This window comes from Chinchilla lanigera, unplaced genomic scaffold, assembly GCF_000276665.1.
Source record: "Chinchilla lanigera isolate Chin_1 unplaced genomic scaffold, ChiLan1.0 scaffold00012, whole genome shotgun sequence".
NCBI classification, from domain to species: Eukaryota; Metazoa; Chordata; class Mammalia; order Rodentia; family Chinchillidae; genus Chinchilla; species Chinchilla lanigera.
The window spans coordinates 21,337,250-21,349,377 of NW_004955413.1; the positions used below are offsets into that span (position 1 = coordinate 21,337,250).

Genomic DNA, 12,128 nt, shown 5'->3' on the forward strand with positions numbered 1-12,128 from the left:
AAAAGTCACACAGAAAGGTTTCCAAAGACACTACCTTGTCTCCTCATGGGACTTGCCCTTCCACCCAATGGTTCTGCCCCACATCACTACACCTGTCGACCCAGATCGGTCCCCAGGGTCAGCTGTCCTTGAGTTAGACCTTGACTGTGACACTGGAGAATCGCATAGCTCAGTGAATTTTTGAAGTAGCTTGGGTCTGAATCCTGGTTGTACGGCTGACCAGTCAGATGATGTGACCCGTACCTCTGTTTCCATATTTATAAAGAAGTAGCAATATACATGGGACACAGCACTTGATTGTCAGGGCAAATTTGTTTTAAAAAACCAAGTAAAAAGCCACAGATAGTAAGCACTCAGCAAATAATTTAAAAATTTTTTCGTGACAGTGATACAAGAGAAGTACATGGCCTCCAAATAGGTAACGCATATGAGGGTCAAGGGCAGAGGAGAAGGGAGGGATTGATTCTTCTTGGAGCGGTGATGGATCTGCTGAGAAGAGACAGCGGGAAAGAACCTCTCAACCTATTGTGAATAAATGGAAGTAGTGACAGGTTTCATGTAGACAGGAGAAAGATTAGGCAGGACTTCATTCATTTTTTCATAAAAGTACCGTGTTTATTTCTCTTAACACATTGAAAGAGTGCCTTCTTTGGCTTCTAGGTATGCTCCTGTCTTCCTCAAACTCTCGAATATTGTAGGTCATCCTCCTTCGCTACATCTCAACCGTGCCTTCTCCTGCCTAATCCAGACACAAACACAGAAGACTCCGGTTTCTGTCTCAATTTCCTTCTAGCAAATCCTTTCTTAGCAATTATGCAACCTGCTCTACCTAAAATACCAAAGCTTCCTAAGTGAGAACTGTAAAGGCTTTTTCAGTTCTGGTTATTAGCCTTCTCTGCTTTGGAAGAGCTGATTATTAATTCCTCTCTTCCCAAAGTTTTCCCTTGTCACTTCCCAACGCCACGCCTCCCTGGTTCCCTCCACATCATTGCACTTGGTGCTCTTAGCATCTTGGTGTGTGATTCTCTTTCTCTCCTGACTTTTTGAAGCTGCTGCTTTTCATGTGTACCTCATCAGCTCCTCTTCTCACTTGGCAGCCTTCGACTGCGCTCCAGACTTTACACCATACAAAGACCAAGGCTTCCACAGTCACCATCTCAGTACAGAGATATCCTCTGAGGCTCAGACTCATACACCAGCCTGTGTTCACGCACACCTCAAGTTCAACATTCCCAAAGCTAGACCCAGCATATGTCTGCCTAAAATGGTTTTTAAATCTATTCTCAACTTAATCATCTGTTGCTATTACCATCCACCCAAGCATCTAAGCTAGCTTTCATCTTGATTCTTAACCATCAAGATTCTAAAATTCTATCATCCTAGTAACTGTGGACTCTGCCTTCCGTCCTTAATACCGCTGCCAATTACCATTCTGACTCAGGCTTTCATTACTTTTTTGTCACTGTGGCAATAACTTCCTACGTTGTTACTCTTTCTCCAGGACTGTCCCCAGATAAAGGACCTGCCACAGTGCTCTAAAATAAAAATTAGGTTTGCCATGCCCTGGAGCCCATGGAATGAAGCCCAAGCTGCCTAACCTAAAAAGCCAGGCATGACCTGGCCAAGGTCTCCTCATGGCATCCCTCGCTCTGAACTTCACACGCGGGGACACTGTGCTGCTCAGAGGAGGTGAACACACTCTGTGCCATGCTCCATGCCAGCCTTTGCTCACCCTGGCTGTTCAGTCACTACCCACTTCGATCTGGCCAACTCCTTATCATCTCCGACCACTGGCTCCAGCTTTATGTCTTCTCAGAAGCTTTCCCAACTCTTTGTCTGAAAAGCGGCTCCTCATCTGGGTACATGAAACTCCCTGGAAGGTTCTCCATCTTTTCCCTTGGCACACAAGGCAGTGATGCTCTTTAGCATGCGTGTCTCTCTTAATAAATTATGAACAGCCCGAAACGGGACACGTCTGCCTCACATAGGTTTCCCTGGAACACAGCATATTATTGGACATAATTCCCAGGTACACCTCTAACTGCTGGCCAAATGAAGGAAGGGTCTGGAGGAGCCATGGAGGGGAAGATGGTGTCAAAAAAGATGAGTCAGGAGTCAAAGGACTTATTGCAAACCAGTTTCAATTCTAGAGTATAACACCATGACGAAGTCTGATGATTATTTTATGGATTCTTCAGCCCAACATGGAAAAATGGAGAGTGGCTATAACCAGAATTAGTGATCAGCCAAAAAGGGAGAGGGGTTCGAGGGTTCAGAAGACCAGCTGGAGAGACGACTGCAGCTGGAAAGAGCTGCTGGACAGAGTGAATAGGGGAGAGTCCAAGGAGAAGGATGATAACAAAGAGAAGGCTGGGTAGGCCTGAGATGACGGAGGTGAGGGGTGAGCGGTGTGTGTGTGTGTAGATAGGGGGATTGATTTAAAACTGGGAGAAGGTCCAGTTCAGAATCCAAAAGCAGTGATGTCAGTGAGCAAAAGCTCAAGCTGCTGAAAAAAAAGCATCTTTGGATTTGTAGTCTAGCAAAATAAAACAACAATTTGTCATATAATCAATATGTTACTGTGCTTAAAAACCTGTTTGCCACTTGGTGAAACCTTTTGGTATTCTGCATTGCATTCTATCATCAGAGAATCATATAAACAGCAGAAATTATGGCAGGATATCTTTGGGATGTGATTCTTCTATTTATGGAAGCAGAGAATTCCAGTGTAGTGCTCGGTTATATAATCTGAATTTTATCCAGCCTTCATTTTGAAACAATTTTTCTAAAAGCATGACAAATAAAAATCATCTACTCCCTCCTTCCTGTTAAACAGTTTATTCATCTACTCTTTTAGCATCTGGAGAACACTTACCACAGATGAAACAGGTTGTCTTGAGAATTTCTTCTTTTTTCTGTTTTTCACTTCTAAGATCCGCAAAAGTATCGATGATCACACCAAAAATCAAATTAAGAACAATAATGATAACAATGAAAAAGAAAAGAAGGTCATAAACCACTCGGGCAGCAAACAAGGGCTCCTAAAATAAAAAAAAAAAAATACATATAATACATAGAACACTTTTAAGGGATGTTGACTTAGCACATTCTCTAGCATAAAGAATATATTTGATACATGTTTGCTAGATAAATATAAATAATATCCCCAGTTAGGAAAGTAAAATCCACTTTCAAGCTTTACTTTAGCTCCTGTTCCAAGAAGCCCTTTCGTTCCTCTGATGCTGACCTTTTTTCCCCACTGGGGGACGTACCTTTCTTTAGAAACTCCTTTTTTATGTCATTCTCCAAATACATTTGGCATAATGGGCCTTTATCCTAGACACTGCACAGAAGGCAGCTAAATACTAATTCCACAGGTCAGTGATTAGGAAGCTGAGCGGGACCTAATGATTTGTCAGGTTCTGAAGCAGGCGTTGTCCTTGGCATTGTAAGGTCAAGTACCATCTATACAGTTCATGCTTATTTCTACCTGATGAGGAGAACTGAAATACACGTTAGTGATCATGTCATCCTGTTGTTTAATAGCAGGAACCTGAGCTTGTGAAGTCAAGTAATTTGACAATATTATACAACAGGCCTGTTGCAGAACTATGCCTCTACTAGCTCCCGCCTAGCAATTGATACAATTACTGAGATATTTTTCTACTTCGCCGTTTTAACATACGAATCCTGTTGGAATTTGTTCAAGGTTTATATGCATCATGGGTAAGTAATGAAGGTTAGTCCTATGCAGAAACCAACTGCAAATCTTCATGCCTGAGCAATCCGACAGATACGAGGCAGCCAAAGCTGCTGTTGTTTATGTAACAATGACTCCTATATAAAATCTGCAGCTAGGATTTTGTTGCTGTGATACAATATACCGGTTAGACTTGGAAACATGTAGTAACTCTGTTAGCACACATAGATGTTCAGGACATGAGCTCTTTCTATGCAATCCTAGTATACAATTCATTGGGTTCACGGTTACTGCTATACTTTGGTGAATATATTACCCTGAAAGACAAAGCCATTTTATAAATGCTGCTAAGAAAGGTTACCAAGATAATCATGTGTTTCTTGCAAATGAAACATTCTTTTTTCTCTGGCTTACATCTTTCGAGGGCCTTCGCAGCACGTCCCCCACACCGCCACCATTGCGGAGGCCCTGGTTCAGCACCGTGACGATACACATGAGGAGAGTGTCACACATCCTTTCGATCCCATCTTCGTACTCTTCATCAGCTACAAAGACACAGCGATTAAACAACATGGCAGGCCTATGTTTAAAAAATATCCCATTATCTACTTCCAAAGAGCTAGTTCTAACTGTGCCAGGACACAGTCTTTTGAAACATGTGAGGTCTATTTCACATGTGGCAGCACGTGACTGACACATACTGATAAAGCCGCACATTTAATGTCCTGAATTACATTTTTTCCCTCCATGGGTGGAAAATGAAAAGGTCAAAGGGACAACACGTAAGAAGGCTAATATTCATGATGCACTGGGGTGGGAGGAGACGATGGTGAAACCTCTAAAAATTCTCCCAGGAGTCAAGCCTTGCTGAGCAAAAAGTGTAAACAGGAAACAAGACAAACCTGCTCTGTTCCAGGACTGGTCCTGGAGCAACTTAGGGAAGCTCAGCATCCTCATGTATGGAATGAAGAAGGCTGCATATGGATTAAACCTTCAGAGAGTTGTTCAAAGATTTACATATGCAAATAATGAGCAGGGATAGGCTGCTAGTTTTTTCTTATGGAACACGGAGCTACTGATGAGAAGCACAATGCATTTATGTGAAAAACTCTACAGAGGGAGAAATGGGAAAGGAGGAAAAGACATATATAATGGGAAGGGAGAAAAAGATATAATATGACAGAAAAGTCCCTAGACTGGACTAATTTTGCTTAAAGCTATAGTTATTAAACTTAAATCATGATTTCCTAACCACTTAAAATAGCAAAAAATTTATACTAAAATGGGTATTAGAACCAGAATTTTCCAATACTAGTAAGTCAGCAGAAAGGATTTAGGGTTTGTTTGTCTGATTTTGTTTGGTTACCAGTTAAAGGACAGCAGGGGTACTGAATTTAGGATGCTATAGCTACATTCTGCATGTTAAGGTGTTACTGTATAAATAATCCCCAGAATAAAAAAAGGAAAAGAGTCTATCTAACTTTGTCTCTGTGCTCCATGTTTAGCACACTGTTACAAAAAGGCTCATTTTTCCTTTCTGAACTGACTTTAACAGCATATGGATGGGGGATTCTGACCTTCTTACTTTACTTAGAGTTGTCCCTTTTTAAACATGTCAGGCCACCCCTGGCCGGGAAGACTCGAACAAGCGTAAAATGCTGCATCAAGGACAGCAGCACAATCTGCGTAAGGTGACTTACCTTCAGGGTGAGCCCAAGGCACGTTCTGATTTAGAAAGTAGGAGAAGGAGCAATGGAGAAAAGGAAAGGCTGGTGGCGGTGGCAGTCAGAGCAGCAGAACAGACAGGGCAGGCAGACAGAGCAGTGGACAAGGCTGTCTGTGACGTGCTAGTTAGGTCCCGACACTTGGGGGTAGATTCTAACATGACGGCTAAGAGGAATGAGAAGAAAAAGGGTTACTAATGTGTGAGAGAATGAAAGGGATGTTAAAAGAGAAAAATGGCTTTCCAGGAAGGAGGTCATATGGAATATATCTATGTGCTTTTTTGCTAGATTTTTAACCAATGCAATACCAAATTTAGTGGCAGGATCTACATTTATTTATTCAAAAAACAGTCTGGCCAGGTCACAAGTGTTTACTAACAATATGGTAAATATCAGTTTCATTAGTACATAGAAATGACAGGAAGCCAGCTGTGGTGGTGCACACCTATAATTCCAGCACTCTGGAGCACTGAGGCAGGAGGACTGCAAGTTAGAGCTCAATCTGGGCAAGTTTGCAAGGCCCTGTCTTAAAATAAAAAATGAAAAACGGAGGTTGGAGGTGTAATTGAGCAAGAAGGTCCTGGGTTCAATCCCTAGTACTGAAAAAACAGTGGCAGAAAAGTGCTCCTCTTTTCCAATAATTTGTGCTCCTATCTTTTATTTTCTGTGAAGTGAGCTGATAAAGTTCACACACAACTCAGGTGATTAGCCACTGTAAAATAAGATAGGCTGGCTATAAACATATGACCAACTTGGCTTTCTGTGTGGCATATAAACTGGGGCAGAACACTCGTGTCAGGACAATGCTAGCATCAATCCACTAACACTGTTCAATAATAATCGTGCACAGGTACGCTGGTTATATGTAAGGGTCTCTCTAAGCTTGGTTAAGAAGATTCTGCCTTGGTGAGATGGATCCACTCTGAAATGAGAGCTGAGTCCCAGGCCTGCAGGCTGAAGGTCAGGCCCTGAGTTGTGGTAAATTCTACCTTGCAGTTACCTGAACACCCAGCTGGACTTCTCCCTACCATCCCTGGCTTGTTCTATACCAACAGCTACTCAGCTAGGTGCTAGGAATACAAGTTAGAAAGATGAAAGTCTTCCATCTTGTGGGAAATTTGTGGTCCTCAGGAAAGGTGAGTCAACACATGAACAAGAGAGCACAGCATTTTACAGGATAGAGCACAGGCATCTTGAAGGCCAGTGGTACCCACATTAAACCTTAAAAGACAGTATATGTGGCCAGTAAAATCAATGGAAAGGCATTCCACACAGATGAGATGAGATGAGCAAAAGCAACAGACATGAAACACATGGTGTCTGGGGAACCCCAGTGGGTAGGGATAACTGGGTCTTTGTTGTATGTAGAGGAGTGTGGGAGTCCTGAAAATCCTGTGAACTTGGCCATGGCGAACTTCATCTATCAAGAAGGGACTATAAACTTCATCCTGAAAGCTATGGAAAGCCACTGAGGAACGTTTAACAGGGGCAATGTGGTTTACCATCTAGTCCGTGAAACGGTAGAGAGTAAAGACAATGCAGCATAAAATAAAGAACATAGAAGTGGTGCAAAGAGATCAGAACAGGCAGTAAACTTTTCATACAATGAATATTTTGAGAGCAGTCCTGATAATTAATGAAGACCTAGAGTGAATAGCTAGTGGAGTAAGACTTGAATAAAGGGGCATTTCCCATGACATAGGAAGAAAGACCCATGGATAGATGCTTGTATGATAGACAGCAGATACACCAACGTGTACACAGGAGGGGAGTGGAAGATGGAGCTGGAATAATAAATGGGGAGCTCTCCGTGAAGCTGTAGGGAGTTTGGATTTGACTGGGCAGGCAATGGAGCATCATAGAAATCTTGAATTGGGGGCAGGCCAGCACATATTCAGACCAGTGACTCCTGACAAGCAGTCTAATGGTGACAAACTGGATGAATTAAAGAGAGAATGTCTGGAGGTAGAAAGACCACTTAAGAGGCAGCTGCAGTAATTCAGGCATGATGTGCTATGTGGAAGCTTCACCAGGACAACGGCAGAGAGCAGGAAAGGATGAATGAAAGCTTTGGGCACAGGGAGGAGGCAACATTAAAAACCATGCAGGAGCTGTCCCGCAGGGGTGACATAGGAAAGGGATGGTCCCGTTAGATCTACAAAAACAAGCAATTTAGAAGGAGGAACCAGATGGCGGGTGTGATGATGTAGACAAGGCAAGGATCTGAGATGGTTTTTATATTTGCAGGATGGGAAGATGAGAAAACATTTTTAAAAGCTCAGAGGGGACAAGAGAGCTAGGAGAATGCTCTGATTTAAATTATGGAAGACAGTGACTTAAAGAAAGCAGCTGGAAGAGCTAGTAAAATAGTCAACTTACAGAAGAGTCAAAGGCGATGAGAAATGATAAAAGTTCACCAGATTTAGCAATTAGGTCATTGGGAACAAAGAGGAAGAGGGCAAATGGTGAAGAAAGTGGTTCATCCAGAAGTCAAAGGAGAGAGTGAAGCCTAGAATGTTTCACAGGAAAATCTGGTACTAAAAGGAAGGAGGTGGGTATTAGTTGGGGTGGTAACAAAATGCAGAAGGTTCACTTAGAACCTCCAGGTGTTTGCAAGAAAGAGAGAGAAGAAAGAAAAGATTTTAGGCACACGAACAATGGTCCAGGCAGGGGTGGATCAGAGGTAGCCTCGAAAGAGGAGAGTATGGCTCTTTACAAACAAAAGGAAAGAATTAGTGAAAACATTCAGTGTAGAGACACTGAAAAGACCTGAATAGGTACAGGTAAAGAACTCAGCAGTGCTTTGAACATACCGTAGTTAGCACTCAATAAATTCTAACTTTATTGCTATTTATCATTAATAAATGGCTGTTAAGTCTTCTGAAAAGTTATAGTTTTAACACAAGTCACAAATTAGATATTCAAATAATTCATTTTCAGCGGGCTATTAGTAAAATAAAATATTTGTTTCTCAATTCACAGTACAAAAGTGTTCCATATAAGGAAAGGAATAAAAATATAACATTGGTTCAGAAATAGCTCCTTCTCATCTTAAGTGTTAGTCTATAATTAAAAAGAATACTGGACATGCTTGAATGAAAGTATTGTAGTGATGCCACTTTTTCTGATTTAGTAATTATTCAGTGTTGATGGTTTCTGAGAAAGCAATAGGCTGTCAGTGAGATTCATTTGAAAGTCTGAGTAGAATGAAAAACCCCTTGTTTGTTAGTATTAAGCTTTAATTATAATCCATCCATTATGGAAATGCTGATTTAAACAATTTTAACCAGGAAAAAAATTTAAAAACACTGGGCACCCCCTGGGAAGCAAAAATGTGGAGTGCATTAGGCCGACTGGTTTCTGGTATTCATCAATCTTTTCTATTAGAGTAAAGTACCAAAACATTAAATTCGAATTACTCATAAATGTTAAACATCTGTGAACTTCCTTCTTTCTTCAGTACAGTCCGATGGCTTTTACTTACAAAATAATTTTGATTATATTCTGTAAAGCTGTCTCCCCTCCACAGTGTTGCTTTTCTAGAAAAGTCAGTTTGGAGGGCTTTTTTAAAAAGTGAATATTTTTGTCTGGGAACGAGGAAGCCTTTCAGTAAATGAAATAATAAGGTTGGTTTTTTGGTTTTTTTCCCCCCAATCGCAGTTGGTTGCCAGTAACCATGTGCATTTTCCACTGCTGAGACACTGACCTTACTGCATCCGCAGAGCCTTCCCTGGGAGCGGGCAGCTCTGCACCCCTGTTACTACGACACTCGTTATCATGCTGCCATGTGTGTCTGGGCCTTTTGTAATGTGGCCCTGCTGTCCACAAGGTAACAAACTAAGGCCTCCACAAATGCACACTGGGGTTTGCAAATTAAAATTTAATCCTGGTCTTAGGCATAGAAAAGTTATTTTTAAATCTATGTGACACATGCTGTACAACAAACGCCAGGTTTTAGCTTTCACTCTACTTTCACAGCTAAATATTTGCAGCCAAAATTTAAAGGAAGCCAGGGCCAGAAGACCAAATCCAAAGAATATGCAATCAAATGAGTTTTTAACACTCACTATGTCAAGTGCACAAAGGACAGAGAAGAAATAATAAATTAATGCAGGCATTTCTGTACTTTAAATGCCAGTTTAGGAATAAAACCTATTTGTGAAAAGCTGTTGCCACCATCTCTGGCTCCCAAAAGAAACGCTGGGACACCTCCATTGACACACACTCCACCGGCGCTGAATCCCCTCCACTACCCAGCTGGAATCCTTGCTTTCCTCCTACTTAGGCAGCTTTCCTTGCAAAATCTTCTCTGCCTTTTTCCCCTATTCCTAGCTCTGTGGGAGCTCAAAATGATAGAGACTTTGCCCCCTAGGGCCATGTGCCTGGGAGGAAGAACAGTCCCCATGAGTCCAAAGAACAAGTGCGAGTTCAGATCTTTGTGTGTTACCTGCATAACAGTATCGTGGAGGTTTTCATGGGAAGCCTTTTATAAGAGTTTGCATTCCAGTAATCCAAACAGAACAGTTTCTCACCCTTAATGATATTTCTTTAGGCGGGATGATTCTTTGTTGTGAGTTGTGTGCTACAGTGCAGGACGTTTACCATTCCTCGCCTCTACCCACTAGATGCCACTGGCAACCACCACACATACAGTATCTCCCTCCACACAATGTTCAGTGTTCCCAGGCCAAGGGGGTAGGGAGCAAAACCAGGTCTAGTTGATAAATATTTATACTGAGGAAATTGCCTTCAGGAGACAACATACTTAAAGAAAATTAACCTAACATGCTCAGTGAAAGACAAGCTGATGGGCAGAATTTTAAAAATCTTTAAATTTTGGTTAGGAAGAAGTAACTTAGAGCAACTATCCTCTTAACTAAGAGGCAATAAGACTGAAGGTTAAAGCACAGGCTTTGGAATCAGAGCTCCATATCAATTCATAAGCTATGTGGTCTTGGCATATTACATAAAAAGGGTCTTGGCACTGTCAGTGTTTTTACGTAAAATAGGAGGACCATTAGTAGTATCTCTATTTCACAGAGTGTTGCGATGATTAAATGGCATTATGCACACAGCGTGCTTAGCACAGCCCCCAAACAGTAGCTTTGTCCAGCTCCCTGAGGTGCTGTGGGGCCTCCTTGGCCCTGTACGCAGCCCTCTTCTGCTCCTCTTGGCCTGAATGGCTCCTTCTCATCCTTCAAGTCTCAGCTTAGATAATCCACCTTAGAAAGCTCCCTCTGTCTAACCTACCCACAGTCACGCTGTCTCGTGATTATCAGTCATAGCACTCTTTGTAGTACCTGCCTGATTTTACAACTTTTCACACTCCTCCCAATATTTTCTAAGTTATACGCAGGCCTGGGTCATGTTTGCTTTTTCAACCCACTGTGTCTTTGACACCTACCATGGAGGTTGACCTCCCAGGGTTCCAGAAATATGAATGAAATGAAATGAATGAAAAAAGGAGGGAAGGAAGGAAGGAAGGAAGGAAGGAAGGAAGGAAGGAAGGAAGGAAGGAAGGAAGGAAGGAAGGGAAGAAAGAAGGAAGGGAGAGAGAGATGATAGGAGACGACGGAAGGAATGAGCAAAGGAATGAATGATGAAGGAAGTTTTTATTATAAGGAATGCTATCATCCTCATGAAGAAGTTGTACTGACTTGACATAACCATTTTCCTACTTCACAGAAATGTTTACTTCATTTTTTTTTAAAACTGTAAGACTTAAATGTCACAATTGGTAATAATAAATGAAACAATGACACCAGAATATCTGGTTGAACCATAACAATGCCTGGAAAATTGTATAAAACCTAATATTTATCAAATTGCATGATGCTGGGCAGTCCACCATGCTGGGTGTGCCACGCTCTGCACAATTTGGAAGATCTCCTGGGAGAGGATCCTGGCTCTTACCTCACTGTGGCTGAGGAGGTCGTGGGCAGCTCGCTGGGGGTGAGTAGCACCGATTCACATGCTCTTCTGAGCCCACTGGGTTGGCTTCTTTATAAACTGCAAGCATGAGCACTAGCTTTGCTTTGGGCTGATTGGCCAAGCAACTTTGCTTTTAAAATCATAAAGTACAGTTTTCCTGTAGCATCCATGGAATGGGTATCAGTTCCAGGAGCCTCAGAAAAACCAAATTCCATGGGTGCTCAAGTCCTTTCAATAATGTGGTACAGTACTTGCATATAACTTATATATGCCCATATATTATCTAGGATAATATCTACTGCAGTGCAAGTACTATGCAAATAGCTGTTATACTATATTGTTTCGGAAATAATAACAAGGAAAAAGCCTGCATATGTTCAGTATAGACGTAAGTTTTTTCCTGAACATTTTCAATCCACAACTGGTTAAATCCAAGGATGGAGAATCAACAATATATTTGCTTTAATGGTGTATCTCTTTCAAATAAAGGCAACTAATTTGAAAGTAATATTCAGAGGTAGAAGACAAATGCAAATATATGATGATTATACTTGGGATCATGTTGTTTAACTGTATGTGTTTAACAAAAAAGTTCAATTTTTAACAGATTTTTAAATACTTTGTTCAGGAGATAAAATACTGAATTGAAAAGATGATAATACGGAATGGGGATAATCAAAGATCAAAGTGACCACAAAGGCATCTAATTTTACCAAGCCTTTAAAACGATGTCCAAGTTTTTCAAATTACCTATGATTTCTTTAAAAAATAAA

The 12,128-nt window shown here is 41.4% G+C and overlaps 1 protein-coding gene across 1 annotated transcript in view; it reads right to left on the reverse strand.

The window, feature by feature from the left end:
• Itpr2 (inositol 1,4,5-trisphosphate receptor, type 2) overlaps positions 1-12,128 on the reverse strand; it is a gene marked incomplete in the record, with an annotated part of 429,938 nt that overhangs the window by 47,577 nt on the left and 370,233 nt on the right. The window contains 2 exon segments of the mRNA XM_013511399.1: positions 2,876-3,041; positions 4,115-4,245. Of these exon segments, the coding sequence (XP_013366853.1) occupies positions 2,876-3,041; positions 4,115-4,245 (297 nt within the window).